A 20,280-nucleotide genomic window follows, 5' to 3' on the forward strand; every position below is an offset into this window, starting at 1 on the left:
ACCATAGACCACCATACCAGCAACAACACCTTCCGTGGGTGGATAGGTGGTTTTGGAAACCGCCCTGGACGTTAATCACGATCCAACCATTGTCCTGATCATTTACGATTGTCATAGCAGATCCATTTTTCATGTGAAGTGACAATCCGATGCAGGAAACCATCCCAGTTATTCCTTACGCTCAGAGAACTGCACACCTCCAGGCGGCGAGTCTTGTCGACCGGTGTCAAATCATGTGGTACCCATGAGTCCAACTTTTTCACTTTACTGATCGCATGGAGCCGCCAAACGGCAGTGGTATGGTGTATGCCTAACTCGTCTGCAATGGCACGAACACTTTTCCGAGGGTCCGCTTCCACGGCGTTCCTGAGGAGCTCATCCGAACATGATGTTGGACGATGACCACTGGGTTCATTCTGCAATGCTGTGTCACCGGAACGAAATTTGACAAACCAGCGGCGAATGGTCCGTTCATTTACCATGGCTGGCCCAAATGCACTGTTAGTGTTTTTGGCGGCTTTCTTAGCAGAATGTCCCAGTTTGAATTCGTAAAGACAAATCACTCGCAATTGTGTGTTCTCCATGGTGCACTTTCAGACGACCCTGTTCAGCAACAACCTGCATCCTGACTGTCTGGGTGCTCCAGCCTGTTTGCTGGATGTATACAGAGTATATGACGTTAGACCCGTGACCTCAGTCAATCCCTGTGTTGTGTTGTTGAGGTGAGTTTCCCACCAGACGTCAAAGCGGACATTTCATTCGCCCCAACACAATATGTCCGCTGAAGCATCAATCTCTTTGTATTTTTGTATTAAGCTCTCATAGACCTGATTCTTCTTGTCCTGGTCACTGTAGTTCTTTGATTTTACTCGCTACAAACACAGAAATTTCTTCTAGAGTTCAATGAACTTTGCAAAAAATGCATGTGAACACTGGCTAAGATCGGTCATCATCGTGAAGAATGAATTTATCAGGAAAAGAGAGAAAAAAAAATTCTCGACCTCCATTAATAGTGTTCCAGTACTAGGCTAGAAGAGAAACTGAGCAACAGGTGCACAAAAGTGTGAGGGGAGCATCCACATGAACAGACTATCTTGCACAGTGGTTGAGATTTCCGCAGACATCTATGCTCTTGGGCTCAGTTTTTGGTTGACAATTTCCGCATGTGCGCAGTTCTAAAATTTGCACAGTCTTCCAGCCCACACACTATGTCTTGCATGCACAGTTCGTGCATGCGCAAGCAAGACATAGTTTAAGATGGAGCATGTGGACAGGTCATTAGACCGCATGGCCACGGAGGAGGACATTTTAAATGGATACATTTTTTACATAAGAAACAATTAACTTGGGCATGACAAAAATAATTCATACTACTATGCTTTGTTCATTAACTTCCTATGAAATAGAAAGACCTTCTTGACAGTATAAGAAGTTTGACTTATTATTTGGAATGTTCATTGAAATGGACTATCTTCCTTGGAGGCAGTTTCCGGGGATTTGTGAGCTTTCCTTCATAAATGTTATTGAATTGCCATTCATCATCATCATGATATTGCGATTAACCAAGAGTAACAGAAAAGCGACACAAAATATGAAAAATACAATACACGTAGAATAAAAAACAAATCAAATAGATAGTTTTGAAAGTGACAAAGAAAATAAATAACTAGTTGATGTGTACTGGCTATTTTTGTGCTCTTCCTTATAGTGCCTTTATGAAGTTGCTTATTTACTGAGATTATACAAAATTTCAGGAGCCAGAGAACATTGCAAGACCCCTACACCTTGCCCCCTGCCATGCATTGCAGGGGTTGTGGTAGCTACAATGCCACTGGGTCATTACAACTGAGAAGTGTCCGTTTCTGTACATGCATGTACCTAGGTACTTTCTCTGTATATCTACAATAGGAAAGTTAGTTATTGATACATTTTTACAGTGGCATGCCCAGATGAGATCTGGGTGGCAATCATATAGATGTTGCATGAAGCTTTTTCTTTTTGACCTCATGAGACTTTATTTTAGATAAGATAAATAAATATATTTGTAATAAGAATACTTTTATTTTCTTAAACATCTCATGTAATAGTTGACAAAATTATTAAAACATTTATCATTTATACTCTTGACTCTACATTTAATATATCATAAAGATGCTCGAAATTCAACTTTATGTAAAAAAGAAATGTTCTAATTGACCCATGTTGCATATTCCATAACTGACAAAAGAAATGGAGTTGACCTCCAATGCACCTTCTCCTGACTTCCATTGGACTTGCATTGTGTCAAATCCGAACTCCAGCATTCACTTAACTTCATAATGGAAACCTGAGATCAGTGTGTTTCAGATTATCCTCAATCCATTTGTTTGCTCGTTCTAGCAGTTCAGGACTAAATTCCTCCTTCCAACTTCCTACTTGACCTAAAAATAAGACAAATTATTTAAGATTCGGCCAGACTTTCAGTTAAAAATTGAAAGATATTTCATTTTCTATTCTGTTTCTGAAATAAAAGGGCATTGTGTGACTTTTGACTCACCCTGTATACAGTAAACCTCTACACCACACCATAACCTTAGTATCAGTAACGACTTTGGATGGTTCTATCCAGTGAGGATTGCTGTCAGATCAGTACCTAACATTCTGTAAAAAATTGGCCTTGTCCCTGAACAAAATTCCATCTGTGAATGTTGGATGTCAAGAAAATGCAGTGTAATTTGACAAAAGTAATTTATTGCATACTCAAAGCCAAACAAGCACTGAATGGCAAACAAATTTTATTTTACTGATATCAGCACCTTCAAATCACATCGAATTCACATTTATGTCACAATTTACATCAATTAATCTTCATACAAGTCACCAAAGAAAACAAAGAGTTGGTGTTTAAAGTCCACTTTATGCACAGTAAGGCTAATTGGGACTGGACCTACAGTTTAAAGAGGGATCCGAACCACTATGTGCCTCCACCGGGTATCGAACCTGGGACCCCTTGATTACAAGGCAACGACATAACCACTGCGCCATCGGGGAGGCCTAAGATAGAAAAAAAAAGAAAAGAAAAGAAAGAAAAAAAATATTCTGACCACAAGAGCAGCAGCCACACCAGGATTAATAATCTAGCAGTGCTGAGAGGGTGCAGAATGAAATTTAGGGAGTGTAATGGTAACAAGAAAGAATACATGAAACACGGATTCAACCTATAGCCACTACATTAAATACCAATCAAATTTTAGTAGGCATCTATGATAGTGTGCCAATGAAACTGGAGAATACTAGTGACGTGCTTCATTTTTGATTGATTTCATCACAACGACATGTTTGTAAATTTGAAAGGAAAGCTTGGTCAATGGAGGCCAATGACATGCAAGGATGTAGGGAGTATTTTTTCCAGGGGAGGAGTCATATTTTTCACTCTAATAGTGTTGCCTTAATATAAGAATGGAGGAAGAAGAAGTAGGCGGAAAATAAAACTGTTTATTAACAATGGAAAATAAAGCATGAAACAACTCACACTGAGCTACAGGCAATTATCAAAAACAACAACCAGACTACTTGAAGAAACACTGAAATAGAAGCCACATTTACTTTACTGTACTTGTGGCAGTCTCTATAAAGATCACCGGTGGTTTTCTTACTTTTGTCAGCCAATGCTACAGCAAATGTTGATGAAAGTAAGAAAACTGCTGCTGATCTTTATAGAGACTGACTCCAGTAGAGGAAAGTAAATGTGGCTTCTCTTTCAGAGTAGGATCAATGCTTGCCTGTTGTATGTAAATACAGTGGTCTCACTTCAATACCTAACATTCAGCGATCTACATGATGGTATGATATAATATGATATAGTATTAGTTATTGTTTTCAGTTGAACATAAGTTTTGAAAGAAAGAGGTGCTGAAGAGGGTGCGGAAGAAAATTAAGTGGTGTGCAAGCACTCCTTCGTGCCGTCCCTGCACAAGAGATGAACTAAGAATTTTACTAATTAAACACACTTTCAGAGACTGTGATTAAAATTGATGAAATCCCCTATAAAGTGATCCAACATTTACCAGATATTGTTCTAGATATGCTAATAAATATGTATAATACTATCTTAATCACTGAAAATATTCCAATGGAATGGAAACAACAGGTAGTCAGTCATTCCCATCCTCAAACCAGGTTAGCCTTTGAATGTCGCAACTTTCTATTGACAGATAGTGATCATATTAATGTATGAAAAGCTTTTTGAATGAACTGTAAAAAACAGACTTTCGAAGTTCTTCTGCACTTTAATCACTGATATGAAAATGCATATGGCTCAGTACCATTACAACTATTATGTCATCAGGTGGACAAATTAACCTTACATTCAAACTTTGCAAAATTAATATGAATTCTCTATGCAAACCAGTCGGACTGCCATGCAGGAGACCCTGGTTCAACTCCCAGGATTGGTAATCTAAGGTCGGAATTTTTCCAGCCTTGTCCCCTTCGATATATGTGTGGGTATGACATTCGGTTAAGGACATTCTTTACTTTCTTATTGGATCATTGAGTGTCAATGTTTTGTGAGTCTACTCAAAGACACAAGGAAGGATGAAGACTTACCTACTAATGTGTTCTTTGTGCATCAATATAATATTTTCCTTGTTTTCAATATTTAAAAGTACTTGCAAAGGTCATAATTAGTCACCTTTTCGAACGAATGGTTGTTCTCCTTCTTTCTCCAGTCCATTAAGATGTTCCCCTATCCTAGCAGCTGGGTTTCTCTTGAAGTTTTTTATGTCCAAGTGTTCAGCCAGTTTTTTCACTTCTTCCTCAGTGCAGCTCTTATTCAAAAGCTTAACCACTTGCTTGATTGCAGAAGGTAAATCCTGCACCAGAATTTGATAATTAAAAACAAGAACAGTGTGCATATAATAATTATCCATTTGTTAGATACTGTTCAAGTGCATTTTCATAGCATGTTATTCAACAAAATTTAGAAGAAGAGACCTATAGATACATATATATATTTGCAGTTTATTCACCCTTCATCACCGCCATGTATTATGTTCAAGAAACTAATGAAGTTCATCCTAATTGTACTCCAGCCTCTTTAATTGTTTCGATCTTTATTATTCTATATCACTTCAAGAAGCCATCCAAAAATGTCTTTCCCTTCTATCCACATATCCCTCCACTGCCATTCATAACATTCTTTCCCCATTTCCATCCATCTCTTTCTTTCTCTCTGAAAGCATGCCCTATCCATTATAATTTGCACACACAAGGGATGTACCGAGTGGCCAGAATTAAAGTTACCCAACTCAGAGCCCTCTGTAGCCTGTTTGAGACATCGTAGAACTCTGAAATTTGGTGAATCCACTATGCAGACCATGGGGAAGAGGATGGCGATAAAAAAGTTCAATTTTACACCACCAGGTTGAAATGTGGCACTGTATTTGCATGATGGGTTGTAATAATGACATAAGCTTGTGCACTAGTCGCAGAATATCGGGAACAAGAGGCTGTATCCGCCACTGCAACAGCCACTTCGGTGACAACTTCTTCTGCAATCGGCCGACGGCCCATTCCTGCTGCAACACCCAGATCTCCAGTCTCTTCAAATTTCTTCTTCATTTTTCTTAATCCATGCGTCATCATGGACCCCTTTCGAAGTCCTTTCGCATGACGATAACCTCGCAGTGCAGCTTCACTATTACTACCGTTCTGATAAAACAACTTCATTAGCAATGCACGTTCTTTCTTATTTAATGGCATGGTGATCACTTCCGAACTTTTGTTCAGCACTCACGTTAAGTGATTTAGCTGAGCTATTAATTAGAAAGACATTTGTTAGTGGCTGGAAGTTGCAAGAAAATAATCTCTTGTTTATTGCAAGATTGCAAGTAAACAGGGGTGCCGACTTGTCAAAATTATTGGGGGGGGGGCTCTGATCACTGAAATAAATTAATGAATGACTCACTCCCTCCCTTTTTTAAGTTTTGGCCTCATTGTGCGGAATCTCGTAAAAGCCCATGAATTCCTCAAAAATATTAAAATTTTCATTTACAGTTCGAATGCAAAATGTCAATTGTTCAAGGATAGCTATGTCACAAGTTTCGTCAACCATAATAGCAAAATATTCCCGACTTTTAATATCTGCTACCACGGACCGCAAAACAGATCTCCCTAATATATCAATGATCTCATTCTGAATTTCATGTGAGAGCCATTTGTAGCCCGAACGTCGCATCCACTCTCCTAGTTCATGCACATCTTCTTTTGAAACTCATTTTAGTAAAAATGTTAACAATACTCATAATTATATACTTAGTATATAGTAATAAGTCATGTGTTTTGCTGTCTCTGGTCATAGCCCCCAAAGTTGATGGTTTAGCGGTCTCAGTCCCCCAAATTGATGGTCTAGAACATTTCAAATGTGTATTTAAAGTTAAGTTCATGTGGCACAATTCAGAGTAAACTTTACAAGAGAAGCAAAATAATACATTAGATTATCTTAAGCAAAATTATTTGGGGGGCTCCGCCCCACATTGATAACATTGGGGGGGGGGGCTCGAGCCCCCTCAAGCCCCATGGAGTCGGCGCCTATGCAAGTAAAGGCAAATCCATAACCAATTGGAGCAGTTTACGTCATTATTACAACCCATCATGGAAGCACAGCGCCACATTTCAACCTGGTGGTGGAAAATTGAATTATTATTTTATTTTTTATCACCATCCTCTTCTCCATGGTCTGCATAGTGGATTCACCAAATGTCAGAGTTCTACGATGTCTCAAACAGGCTACAGAGGGCTCTAAGTTGGGTAACTTTAATTCTGGCTACCCGGTACTTTATTGCAAGTTAAGTGAAAAATGTAGGATTGACCATGACTTGAACCCAGCTTTCTTGTATACCATGCAATTACACTATCAATTGAACAACTCCTGGTTTACCTGATTTTTTTCTTTTGCTGTTTTGCCAGTGCGGAATTTTCTTTAGTAGTGCTACCACAATCAGAAGTGCTGCCCTTGAATACTTGTTCATTTCACAATTTAAAATTTCAGTTCATAACCACCAAATACACATCCAAAATGCTTCTAATCAGACCCTACATCTCTTTCTTTCCTTTTTGCATTGTCCATGTCTTCGATCCATACAACCACACTCCACACCAAACGCTCCACAAACCTATATTTTAATTTCTAATAAGTACTAATTTTCCATTGGTTACTCTACTTTTAGTAGTGTCATAAGTGTCATTCTCACATTTCCAACCATCAAACCTTGTACTTCTCAAATATTAACAATGTTCTGCATGATCTATTTTTAATACATTTATCCTGATAATACTTCATCTTCTGGATTCAGCATGTTTCTATTTTTTGCATATGCAGTTGAATCTGAGTTATACATATGTCAAGATGAAAAGAAAATAGTACGTATAACAGAATTACTTACAAATCAGATTTAGATACCATGTTACATCATTATCAAAATACTGAATTTGTATCTATTCTGAGGAACAAAATATATGTAATGCAGGTTATTTCTGTCATTAAATGGTAAATTAACAAATCTAAAAGTCTGATTCTTAATTTCTATGTAGATCAGTGCGAGCATCAGCTTCAGTGCGAGCCTAAGCTTCCAGTCCAAGCCTCAGTTTCCAGTCCAAGCCTCAGCTCCAGTGTGAGCCTCAGCTCCAGTGTGAGCCTCAGTTTCCAGTGTGAGCCTCAGCTTCCAGTGTGAGCTTCAGCTCCAGTGTGAGCCTCGGCTACTGGATGGGCCACAGGTGGCAGATAGTGAAAACTCCCTAACGTTTGAGGGGAAGCTGTGAATAAGAGAGGAAACCCAAATAAGCAGTACTGGATAGAGGAGGCAGGGCTATCATGGTGTGGAGGCTGTTCAGTGGCATGAATATACTCAGCAAATACCACAGGTACCCATCTACAGCCTTGTGTGGAGAAGAAGGGCATGAGAAGTGGGGTTGGATTTGTAGTCAGAAGTGGAATATGTGAGGAAGTAGAGAGGGTAAATGACAGAATAATAAAACTAAAAATGAATGTAAGAGGAAAAGTAATAGAAATAATTCAAGTGTAGGCCCCACAAACAGGATGTAAAAGGGAGGAGAAATAAGAATTCGAAGAAGACTTGGAAGAACATGTAGGAAAGGAATGGTAACTTGAGATGGGTGATTTTAATGCACAAGTGGGAAGAGACAGGAAAGGGAATATGGAAATTCTTGGACCAGATGGATGGAGACAGAAGAATGAGAAGGGAAGGAAGCTACTGGACGTTTGTAAGAGAAACAGACTGTTAGTAGGTAACAGCTGGTTTAAGAAGAAATATGATAGCCAAAATATTACAAGATACAGTTGGAAAAATGAACAAAAGTCTGTAATAGATTATATATTGGGAAACAAGGAAGTATAGAAGACATTAAAGTAATACCCAGTGAGAACTTAGACAGTGACCACAGGCTACTAGTAAGAGATATGAGGAGATTTTAAATAAAAGATAGAAGGGAGGAACAAGAGAGAAGGATAAGTCTGTGAAAATTGAAGGATAAGATGATAAAATAGAAATATCAAGAAATATTGGCAACTAAAGTGCCAAGAGATGTACCCAAAGGAGTAGAAACAGAATGGATAAGATTTAAAACAGAATTAGTAGAACAGCTGAATAGATATGTGGAAGGAAAAGTAAGAAAAGAAAGGAGAAAGAAATACCATGGTGGAATGAAAGAACTAGAGAGGCAGTGAAAAACAAAAATGATGCATTTAGAAAAAAACTGTTTAAATTTCAAATCACAAAATGCACGAAAAGAGCATGTGGAAAAGAAGAAAGAGGCAATAACAGTAGTAAAAGAGGAAAGAAGATAGTGGATGGAAGAAATGGGCAAAAATGCCAGAAGTAGATGTAGATGAGAAGAAGAAAGTATTGTATGGATTAGTGAGAGAAAGAAGAAGAGAAAGAGGAGACAGCTGTAAGCTAAGGGATGAAAGGGGAAATGTTGTAGAAGAGTATGAAGAAATAATGATAATGTGGAGAAATTGCTGAATGTGAAATAAGGAAATGAGCATGAAGAAGTGAAGGAAAAAAACAGGAAGGATAAAATGAATTTCACATGGAAAGAAGTGGAGAATGAAGTGAGGTAGAGCACCTGTAGTAGATGAAGTGCCCGTGGAAATGATACTAGGAGCGGGAGTGATTGGTGTGCAGTGGCTGTACAAAGTGTAGAAAACAGTGGCGCAAGAAAGAGAAGTGCTAAGAGATTTTACAAAGGGACTAATAGTTCCCATATTTAAGAAGGGAACAGAAAGGAATGTAAAAAGTATAGAGGAATAACACTAATATGCCACTCAGCAAAGGTGTATGAGAAAATAGTAGAGAAAAAAATAAGGGAGGGACAGAGCTGAACATGAGAGAGGTACAGTATAGATTTAGAAGAGGCAGATCAACAGGAGGTCTGATATTCACCACAAGGCAATTACAGGAAAGGCACTATGAGTATGGAAATGATTTGATTATGGCATTCCTAGATATAGGAAAGGCATCTGATAGCATGGACAGAACAAAGATTTGGAAGGCTCTAAGAGAGAAAGGGGTCGAGGAAGGGATAGTGTGTAGAATGCAGAGCACATGCAAGGCCAACCAGAGCTGTGTGAAGACACCAATGGGAAGAGCAGAGTGGTTTGTTAGAAGTAATAGACTAAATCAGGAAAGTGTTCTTTCCACACTGTTCTTGATAATTACAATGGATGCAAATAACGAAGAGGTGAGAAAGAAGATAGGAGAGGAGGGGATGAAGGCCCTGTTGTTTGCTGATGACTTAGTAATATGGGGAAACAGGGAAGAAGAAGTTCAGAGACACCTTGATAGTTGGAATGAGGAAATCAGAAGACAGGAATGAAATTCAGTTCAAAAAAGAGGGAGGTGCTAATAACAACAAGAAACAGAGCCAGAAATGAACCAAGAATAAAGATGGACATGGAGGAGTTGAGGGTGGTGGAGAGCTTCAAATATCTGGGAAACATAATTGAGATAAGTGGAAGTATAGATGAGGAAGTAAACAGAGAGGACAAATGGGTGGTGGACTATATCAAAGTGTTCGAAGATTAATATGAAATGCAAGAAGGTAATATGCATACTATGTGCCAATAATTATGTATGGAGCAGAGACTTGGACAATGACAGAGAGAGACAAAGGAAAGATGCAGGCAGAGCAGATAAAATTTTTAAGGAGTATATTGGTTTGATTGATTGTTTGAGTAGTTGTTTTATTTCCACTTTATGCACAGGAAGGCTAATCGGGACTGGACCAACAGTTTAAATTAGGATCCATACCACTATGTGTATCTGCCGGGAATTGAACCCAGGACCCCTTCATTACGATGCAACAACGCTACCACTGTGCCATTGAGAGGCCCAGGAGGAGTATATTGTGGAAGACTAGAAGGGATAGAATAAGGAATGAGGAGATGCAACATACAGTGGGGAGGTGAAGCTTCAGGACAAGATAGATCAGGCACAGATAAGATGGTTTGGACACATGAGGATGTGTGCAGAAAGACTACCAGTAAGAGCTTACAAGGAATGGGAATAAGACCAAGGGAAGAACCAATATATCGGTGGAAAGAGTGGATAGCAGAAAGTGTTAGGAGAAGAGGACAAGATTAGACCACTGTGGAAAGAGAGGATTTTTTTGGAAGACCAGGAAAACATGGAGAAGCTTGACTTCTATGCTGACCCAGCCAGAGGAAGGAAATGGCAAAGGATGATGATGATTATGATGACATATGACAATCTTCGTCCCAGATGCACTTCCCATATAAACTTTACTTTCTGGTCAAGTGCGTAACTTTTCTTCTTTCTGTTCTTCATGGTAGACCAGTAGCAACTGAAAACATTCACTAAAGGAACCGCTATTCTGTTTTTATTATGAAACACAGCAAACTTCAGATATCGGCCTCTTTTTAACATGTAAACTTTCATATCACAATTATATAGAAAATAAAATGCGTCCCATCTTCTGAACAACTGCGGCAAGTCATTCACCTCTGATTTCATGCAGCCTCTCCTTGCCTTTTCTGTGCCACCATCTTGCCACATTTATCTTTCTCACAACTCGAGACTGACGGCCATCATGCCTGACTATCCTGTTTCATACTTGAAACTTGTTTTTTTGTAACAACAAGAAATGTATACTTCTGTTACATTGTTGCAGTTTGGTTACTTACAAATCAACTGAATTTAATGAAAATTAGTATGTATAACTGTGAATTACATACATACAAATAAGGTTTAATTAACACGTTTTTAAATTATATATAAGTATATTTATAATTTACATATAAAACAGAATTATGCAAAAATTGAATTACATCTAAAGCAGTCTGAACTGTATTTTCATTTGATACTTCCATCCTATTTTCTTTAATTTCCACCAACTCCTGTATTTCCTATGCTAACATGCCATACACAAACCTTATACACTATCTTTAAAAAACTTCTTTGTTCTTTAACTATCACTAATAAATAATATCTTCTAATTAAATATTAAATAGCGTGGTTGCAAATGGCACCCTGCCTTACACCCTATCTTATTTCTATCTATTCAGACCATAAAGGGGTCAAACGTCAAAGAACAAAAGTACCTCAAGTGAATGGAGGGGGGGGAGGTAGCTTTTAGTCTTCCAATACCCCCAATATTCATTCTCAGTTAAGATTTTTTAATTTTAAATGGATAGAAATATATTGTATATCAGTATATGTATGTATGTAGGGGGAGAGGATGTAAGGAAATAGTTAACACCACACAAAGTGAAAGTTTCTATGTATCAGAGCTTGGCCACATGTTCTTTGGAGAGGAAAATATTATATTGCACTACAGTGTAGCCAGATCATGGGAAGATGAAGGATTCTTGGTCCAATAATGGATTTATCTCAATCTCTGGAACAAATAACTGAATGTCAAGTAGCAAGTAGAAACTGTTGGTAGTAGTAGTAGGAGAAACATAGATAACTTTGAAGAGGATTACAATATCAAAAATGGGTGACCTTGTTGTTGGAGAGGTTAAGGATGGAGGTGTTGTGTTTGGGTGGATTGGTGTTATTGACATATTGGGAATGAACTAACTGTAGGGTGACTACATTGCAGTAAATCTTTTTTTTCTGCAATTAACTTATGGTCAGGTCATGAAATATAGAAATTTTCATTTTGTATGGGAAGTGTTCCATTTTTATTTATCTACCTTTCTGGCATGATGTCAGCTTCACCAATTCAGATATATATTTACCTTTTTCATATCTTCATAGAAAAGGAAAAGAACATTAGGATGGTGCCTTTTCTCCCAACCTTCAATAATATGCTGCCAATACGGTGACCAAATAGCTGGAAAAGATTGAAGGATTGGTAAAAAGAAAATCTAATAGCAATTTCAATTGTATTAGTTCTCTCTTCACTTATGTATAATGCAATTTATAGTTTATAGGAATAGGACGGATCAATACGCAGAGATCTAAGCTGAAAAATTATAGTGAGGCCTTGGATTGGCTTCAAGTTTAGTTGATGAACTATGGCAAGAAATCAAGATCATTAGTTTCAAACCATAGATAACTCTAAAGAATACATATTTTTTGCTGAGTTAATGAAAACTAGGAGTTACTATAAATCCCTACTGCACCATAAGCTCTTATACGTATAATTGTCATTTGACTTGAATAATTTATATATTCCTTTCATATTTGAAGTAGTATTAAAAAAATCAAAATTCTTCTTACAAAATAGACAGTGTCTGATATTCTAAAAGTAGCAAATCTCATTATATCAATATTCTAAATAGCAAAATTTCACACAAAAGGAAATTAAAAAAATATTTATTGCATTCATACAAATAAAAGTAGATTTAACTACAATGCTCACAAACAATAAAATCATGCCTTACTTTAACAATATGCATAATATTTTTTATTCGTTTTATTTCTTCTGAAAGTTAATAATTAATGCATGTGTCATTTTGTTTCTAGTCTTTCTGATCTTGGTAACTATTTAACATAATTATAATTTTATTCAGTTTCTGATGATAGTACTGGGCAGTGGAAAAATATTCAAGGAAATAAAAATGTGTGTTGTGGAATTTATCAATGTATTATTAATTGACATATGTGACACTAGAAAAGGAGATTTGTATTATTATTTAAATAAAACTAATCTTCAGGGTACAACAGTCCTTTCTTCAATGTCTAAGCCTACTAACTATTTTGTTTTCAGGCTTCAAGTGTTCAAGTGAGCCAATGTTCCTTGCATGGAGCGATTTTTCTGATGACTGAAAAACAAATGTCACACAGGCCTGCCTCCTGATTTGACATCTTCAGACTTTTGTCTGTTTCGGAAGATAAAATTCACCCTGAAATGATGGCATTTTCATACAACAGAAGAGAGTAAAGAAACTTTACTCTGGGACCTGCAGGCTATTTCACAAAAAGCTTACGAGAACACATTCCAACAGTAGAAGACATGATGGGAGCAGAATATTATCAATGGAGGGAACTACTTTAAAATGGTAATCTGTTTAAGATGTACAAAAAGCAAGTAAAGTAATTTCGAAAAAGTTTGGTTTCTTCTTGGACAGCCCTTATAATATTGGATGAGATACATGCTGTATTTCTAGTGCGAGCATCAGCTACTGGATGGGTCACAGGTGGCAGATAGTGAAACCTCTCTCAGATATGAGGGGAAGATGCGAATAAGAGGAAATCGAAATAAGCAGTCCCGAACTGAGGCAGCAAGGCTGTCAGGGTTTGGAGGGTTTCCAGTGGCATGGACATACTCAGCAAATACCACAGATACCCATTGACAGCCTTGTGTCATGGCGAATAAACACCACCATAAAAGTGTTTGCCTCCACTGCCTTGTGAGCCTGGAGGCATCCAGAAAGGCTAAGGGAGTTGGAACCCCAACAGAAAAACAAGGGTGTTCATGAGAACCCACAGGTGGCAGACCCACCACCCAGGTGTAAGCTGTGAAAGGCCCGATTAGCCGACAGCCGAAAACAAAATAATTGAGAAAGAAGCAAACCGAACTGAAAACTGGGGACGATGTGGGCTAAAAATAGTGACAATGTATATTGGAACACTGACAGGAAGGACAAGAAATTGTGGATCTAATGGAGAGAACAGGACTCGACAATTTTGGAATGAGCGAAACGAAATGGAAAGGAAGAGGAGAAATGAAATTGAGGAAAGACTATAAACAGTACTGGGCAGGTACTGAAGAGAACGGGAGAAGTGGGATTGGATTTGTAGTCAGAAGTGGAATAAGTGAGAAAGTAGAGAGGGTAAATGACAGAATAGTAAAACTAAAAATCAATGTAGGAGAAAAAAGTAATAGAAATAATTCAAGTGTAGGCCCCACAAACAGGATGTACAAGGGGGAGAAAGAAGAATTTGAAGAAAACTTGGAAGAACATTAAGAAAAAAAATGGCAACTTGTGATGTGTGATTCTAATGCACAAGTGGGAAGAGACAGGAAAGTGTATACAGAAGAACTTGGACCAGATGGATGGAGACAGAGGAATGAGGAGGGAAGGAAGCTACTGGACTTTTGTAAGAGAAACAGACTGTTAGTAGGTAATAGCTGGTTCAAGAAGAAATATGACAGCCAAAAAATTAAAAGATACAGTTGGCATATTGAACAAAAGTCTGTAATAGATTTTATATTGGAAAACAAGGAAGTATAGAAGATAATGGACAACATTAAAGTAATACCCAGTGAGAACTTAGACAGTGACCACAGGCTACTAGTAAGAGATGTGAGGAGATTTTAAATAAAAGATAGAAGGGAGGAACAAGAGAGAAGGATAAGAGTGTGGAAATTGAAGGATAAATGATAAAATAGAAATATCAAGAAATATTGGCAACTAAAGTGGCAAGAGATGTACCCAAAGGAATAGAAAAAGAATGGACAAGACTTAAAACAGAATTAGTAGAGGCAGCCGAAAAGGTATGTGGAAGGAAAAGTAAGACAAGAAGGAAGAAAATGACAGCATGGTGGAATGAAAGAACTAAAGAGGCAGTGAAAAACAAAAATCATGCATTTAGAAAATGGTTTAAATATAAATCATAAAATGCATGAGAAAAGTACGTGGAAAAGAAGAAAGAGGCAAGGAGAGTTGTGAAGGAGGAATGAAGAAAGTGGATGGAAGAATGGGCCAAAGTGGGAGAAGAAAATGTATATGGGAACAAGAAAGTATTGTATGGATTAGTGAGAGAGAGAGGAGAAGAGAAAGAGGAGACAGCTGTAAGCTAAGGGATGGAAGTGGAAACATGGTAGAAGAGTATGAAGAAATAATGAGAATGTGGAGAATTAATCTCGAGAAATTGCTGAATGTGAAATAAGGAAATGGACGTGAAGAAATGAAGAAAAAAGAAAACAGGAAGGAAAAATGAATCTCACATGAAAAGAAGTGGAGGAAGCAGTGAAGAGAATGAGGAGAGGTAGAGCACCTGGAGTAGATGAAGTGCCAGTGGAAATGATACTAGGAGCAGAAGTGATTGGTGTGCAGTAGATGTACAGAGTGTTCAAAACAGTGTGGCAAGAGAGAGAAGTGTCAAGAGATTCTATAAAGGGACTAATTGTTCCCATATTTAAGAAGGGAAACAGAAAGCAATGTAAAAACTACAGAGGAATAATACTAATGTGCCACTCAGCAAAGGTGTATGAGAAAATATTAGAGAAAAGAATAAGGGAACTGACAGAGCTGAACATGAGAGATGTACAGTATGGATTTAGAAGAGGCAGATCAACAGTAGATCTAGTAGATCTGAAATTCACCATAAGGCAATTACAGGAAAGGCACTATGAGTATGGAAATGATTTGATTATGGCATTTCTAGATATAGAAAGTGTATATGATAGCATGGACAAAACAAAGATTTGGAAGGCTCTAAGAGAGAAATGAATTGAGGAATAGATAGTGTGTAGAGTGCAGTGCACATGCAAGACCATCCAGAGCTGTGTGAGGACACCAGTGGGAAGATCAGAGTGGTTCAGTATAAGTAATGCACTAAAGCAGGAAAGTGCTCTTTCCCCACTGCTTTTCATAATTACAAAGGATGCAATTAACAAAGAGGTGGGGAAGATGATAGGAGAGGAGGAGATTAAGACCCTGTTGTTCACTGATGACTTTGTAATATGGGTAATCAGAGAAGAAGAAGTACAGAGACAGCTTTATAGTTGGAATGAAGAAATCAGAAGAGCAGGAATGAAATTCAGTGCAGGAAAGAGTGAGGTGCTACCAACAACAAGATACAGAGCCAGAAATGAACTAAGAATAAAGATGAACATGGAAGAGTTGAGAGTAGTGGAGAGCTTCAAAATATCTAGGAACAGATTGAGAGAAGTGGAAGAATAAATGATTGGGTAAACAGAAGATTACAAATGGGTGGTGGAGTATATCAAAGTGTTCGAAGATTAATGTGGAAAAGGGATGTACCTATGAAATGCAAGAAGGTAATATATAACACATACTATGTGCCAATGTACGGAGCAGAGACGTGGACAATGACAGAGAGAGACAAAAGAAAGAAAGATACAGGCAGTGGAGGTGAAATTTTTATGAAGTATATTGGGAAAAACTAAAAGGGATAGAATAAGGAATGAGGAGATCCAACAGGCAGTGGGGTGGTGAAGCTTCAGGACAGTATAAATCAGACACAGATGAGATGGTTTGGACACATGAAAAGGATGGGTTTAGAAAGACCACTGGTAGGAGCTTACCATGCACAAGGAGTGGGAGTAAATCCAAGGGCGAGACCAAGATGTCGGTGGAAAGAGCAGATAGTGGAGAGTGTTAGGAGAAGAAGACAAGATTAGAACACAGTGAAAAGAGAGGAGTGGTGGAAGATCAGGAAAAAATGGAGAAATTTGACATCTATGCCAACCCAGCCAGACTCAGGAAGTAGATGATGATGACATGCTGTGTTGACTAGATGAATGGGAATATGTGTGTGTGGGTGTGTGTATGGAATGATGATCTCGTTGAAGGAGTGCACTAACGGAAGGGTGTTATTGGTGGATGTATTCATGTTGGAATCTATGAATACTTGCATGGATGAATGTCTTGTACCCTCTTAAGAGGCACTGTTTTAGAGGACTCACCTAAGTCTTTCTCAAAGTAGTACCAGTATTTCTCAAAACTTCCTTGGAAATTCACTATCTTCATGAGTCGAGATAGATGATAGTATGAAACTGCAACATCTTTTGGATTTCTAGCCACATATACAACCTGCATGAGTAAAAGAATAAAACCAAATGAATGTTACTCATTACAAAATAATACGCTAGTCACATTGTTTTAACTCAAGGTGGCATTTCATTCTAGTTATAGAACATGTCCATACCAAAAACAACACAGAATCACATGTCTTGGGGGGGAGGGATTCTGGTACTTTTCATATATCAGTTTGACATGGTGCATGACGAGCTTCTAATTGTTTAATCTTTAGTTTTATTTACTTTTAGAAATATTCCTCTTTTACGGAGGACAAGAAAAACAACCAAATTTGGTCCAATATCCAAGCAAATAAATTAACTTTAATAAGGAAGTGGAAGATTAGTAATAAACAGGATTAAGATTTAAGCCATAAAAATTGTAGGTTTTGTAAAAAAAACATATAAGGGCTAAATTAATATGAGGTTTAGTTGACATTTTTCGTGATAGGCTTTAGACAACGTAATGAGTGAATGAAGAATATAAACCCCAAATGAAATACAGTAACTGACGTAACCATAAACAAAATTATAGAACCCAAATTTCACTATTGAATCTTTAGATTATTATTATATTTTATGTATTTAATATCCCAACGATTTCCAGTTCCATCTTTTTTATACAACTATAAAGCAGTGGCATAGCAACATATCACGAGTCTCTGGGCGAGATTAGAGTGCAAGGCCCCCATCCATTCTTTACATTTGAAATCTCAATGTGAATCGATACAAAATCTTCATGGATATGACAACAAATTATCATATTTAAATAATAATAAATTACTGACGAAAATAATATTCATAATTTAAAATGTCCTTCTTTGTTTTCCGGGAGCTGAAATCTGAAGCTGTAGGAAGAAAGGAAGAACTAATTATCCATGCTCTCCTTGAGTTGAAAACAATGCAAGCATTTCAATGCATCATGCTTGCTTCGTGGCAGTTGGAGGTGCTTTGTTGTTAACCTATTAAAATCATGAGTGCAAGGTCGAGAGAAAGAAGAAAATACAAGACAAAGTGCTTTCTATTCAAGAAAATAATAAATGGGTAATATCTCCTGAATTCTTGCATAAATATTTCATAACACAAACATGACAAAAAAAATTACTTTTTTTTTTTATTCTTAGATGTATTATAACGTTTAACTAGAATTTAAAACCAGATAAAAACAGAAATTTTAATTTTATTGCCTAAGAAAATTAGCCTTTTCCATCTTTTTTTCCCCTCACTTATAATTAATACATTTTTCGTGTCAACCCCATGGGATGTGAGGCCCCTTCAGGTGCGAGGCCCCAGGCGGTCGCCCACTTGGCCCACCCCTTGCTACGCCACTGCTATAAAGTAATTTCTTCTTATTTCAATTTAACACCTGCTTTTAATATTCATATTTTGCAAAGGACCAGGCTTAAAATTGAACAAAGAGTACTATGGTTACAGGTGATACATTCAATATTGATGCCAAGTTGATCAGAAATACTGAACAACACTCTGTTATGTTCACATGTGATGGTAGTTTCACATATATTTACTTATGTTTATTCTCACCTATGAAGAAAGTGCCTGAATGAGTACCATTGAATAATGTCAGTGAAAAACCTATGTGTATATATTGACGAGAGAATCTTAGACATGTTAAAGGTATAAAACTTACATTTCTCTCTCAGATATCACACATTTATCTAGATGTTATATGTACTTTGTTTAGTATATTCATCATGTACCACTCAAAATGCCACAAATGTACATATATTCAGACTGACAGATTCACTTTCATGTCGAAAGCAATGTTCTTGGCCTGGCAGTGCAAACACAGCACTTTGCTTGTGTGTGCATGTAAGTGAGTGAGTGAGAGAGAGGGAGGGAGACTGGACAGATTGGTAATTTTGTGGAAATGTGTTTGAATACACAACTTTACTCAAGGGAACTAAATTGGGTCTGGGGAACTTTTCTTAGGTCCCCAGAGAAATTGATCCAAAATCTAGAAGAAAATTTTGAAATAATTAATTTAGATTATTTTCAGAAAATTTTCCAAATAGTATATGAGCGAAAAGTGTGAATTTCTTTCCACTGAGCAGTTTAAGTGCAAAAGTGTGCAAGATCTTCCAGAAGTGTGTAAGCCCAGCTCAATATGAAGTTTCAACATATATATACGATGGAACCTCGATTTTACGTTTTTTCAGGGAACCAAACTGAAAGATAACTAAAAATGCAGGAAAATGTAAAATCAAGGTAAACTTTAAAGCATTTTGTTATGTTGGGACTTGGGACCATCAAGATTGAATGTATAATGTGGAAAATGTAAAATTCAGGAATATAAACTTGGAGATTTTGGACCCATACATGGCCAGAAAACTATGTAGATTGCAAAATATGGTGCCCTATCAGGTTCCCCAATTATAAAATCTCATGTTTCAATATGAAATAATGAAATGCACATGGTGTATTTTTAAATCTTCCCTATGAAATTCATATGATCAAAGCAGGAACTAGTATGTATTTGCAACAGCAATATGCAGTCCACTGGTGTCACACATTTGTCTTACACAATAGTATAAGAATCAGAATCCTGTTATTCAAAAAGCTGCCAGTCAGTAAAAATACTCTACTTTTATATTATTTTGGCACCATAGAAATCTGCCATTGTACCACTCACTCACTTTGCATGTGTTCACTAATTTTGGTGGCAGAAGGCAAAATGGCAAATGGGTTTTAATGTATCTTGGTGGAGGTGCTTCATCCAGAAGTTCATATGCCGGAGTATTAGCCATTTTGACTGCCTCCATCTGCTCTGGATTTCTACTGTTTACTTCCTGCAGTTCTGCAAACACTTCATCATGAATGAGCATACTGAATCTGCAAAATAGAGAAAGAATTTTCTTCCTGCAAGACAGGTTGATTTCTGAACAACACAGACATATATTTTAAAAAACTGGAAAATAAATCTCTTAATTATTAAATGAAACCTCAGTTATACATTTTTCAGGGAACGGTGGCTAACAGTGGTACCATGAGCATCCCCAGGATTATTTCCAGGCAGGGGCAAGCAAG

The 20,280-nt window shown here is 37.3% G+C and overlaps 1 protein-coding gene across 2 annotated transcripts in view; it reads right to left on the reverse strand.

The window, feature by feature from the left end:
• Positions 1-2,118: 2,118 nt before the first annotated feature.
• The window catches only part of LOC145992000 (sulfotransferase 1 family member D1-like), a 513,969-nt gene continuing 495,807 nt past the window's right edge, over positions 2,119-20,280 (reverse strand). For both annotated transcript variants that reach the window (XM_083128006.1, XM_083128005.1), the window contains exons 4-8: positions 19,890-20,085; positions 17,125-17,251; positions 12,263-12,357; positions 4,673-4,853; positions 2,119-2,420 (exon numbers count right to left, since the gene is read on the reverse strand). In XM_083128006.1, the coding sequence (XP_082984132.1) occupies positions 2,314-2,420; positions 4,673-4,853; positions 12,263-12,357; positions 17,125-17,251; positions 19,890-20,085 (706 nt within the window). In that variant the 3' untranslated portion in view covers positions 2,119-2,313. The remainder of the gene's footprint in view (positions 2,421-4,672; positions 4,854-12,262; positions 12,358-17,124; positions 17,252-19,889; positions 20,086-20,280) is intronic.

Source organism: Lepisma saccharinum, chromosome 9, assembly GCF_977018435.1.
Source record: "Lepisma saccharinum chromosome 9, izLepSacc3.1, whole genome shotgun sequence".
Taxonomy (NCBI): Eukaryota; Metazoa; Arthropoda; class Insecta; order Zygentoma; family Lepismatidae; genus Lepisma; species Lepisma saccharinum.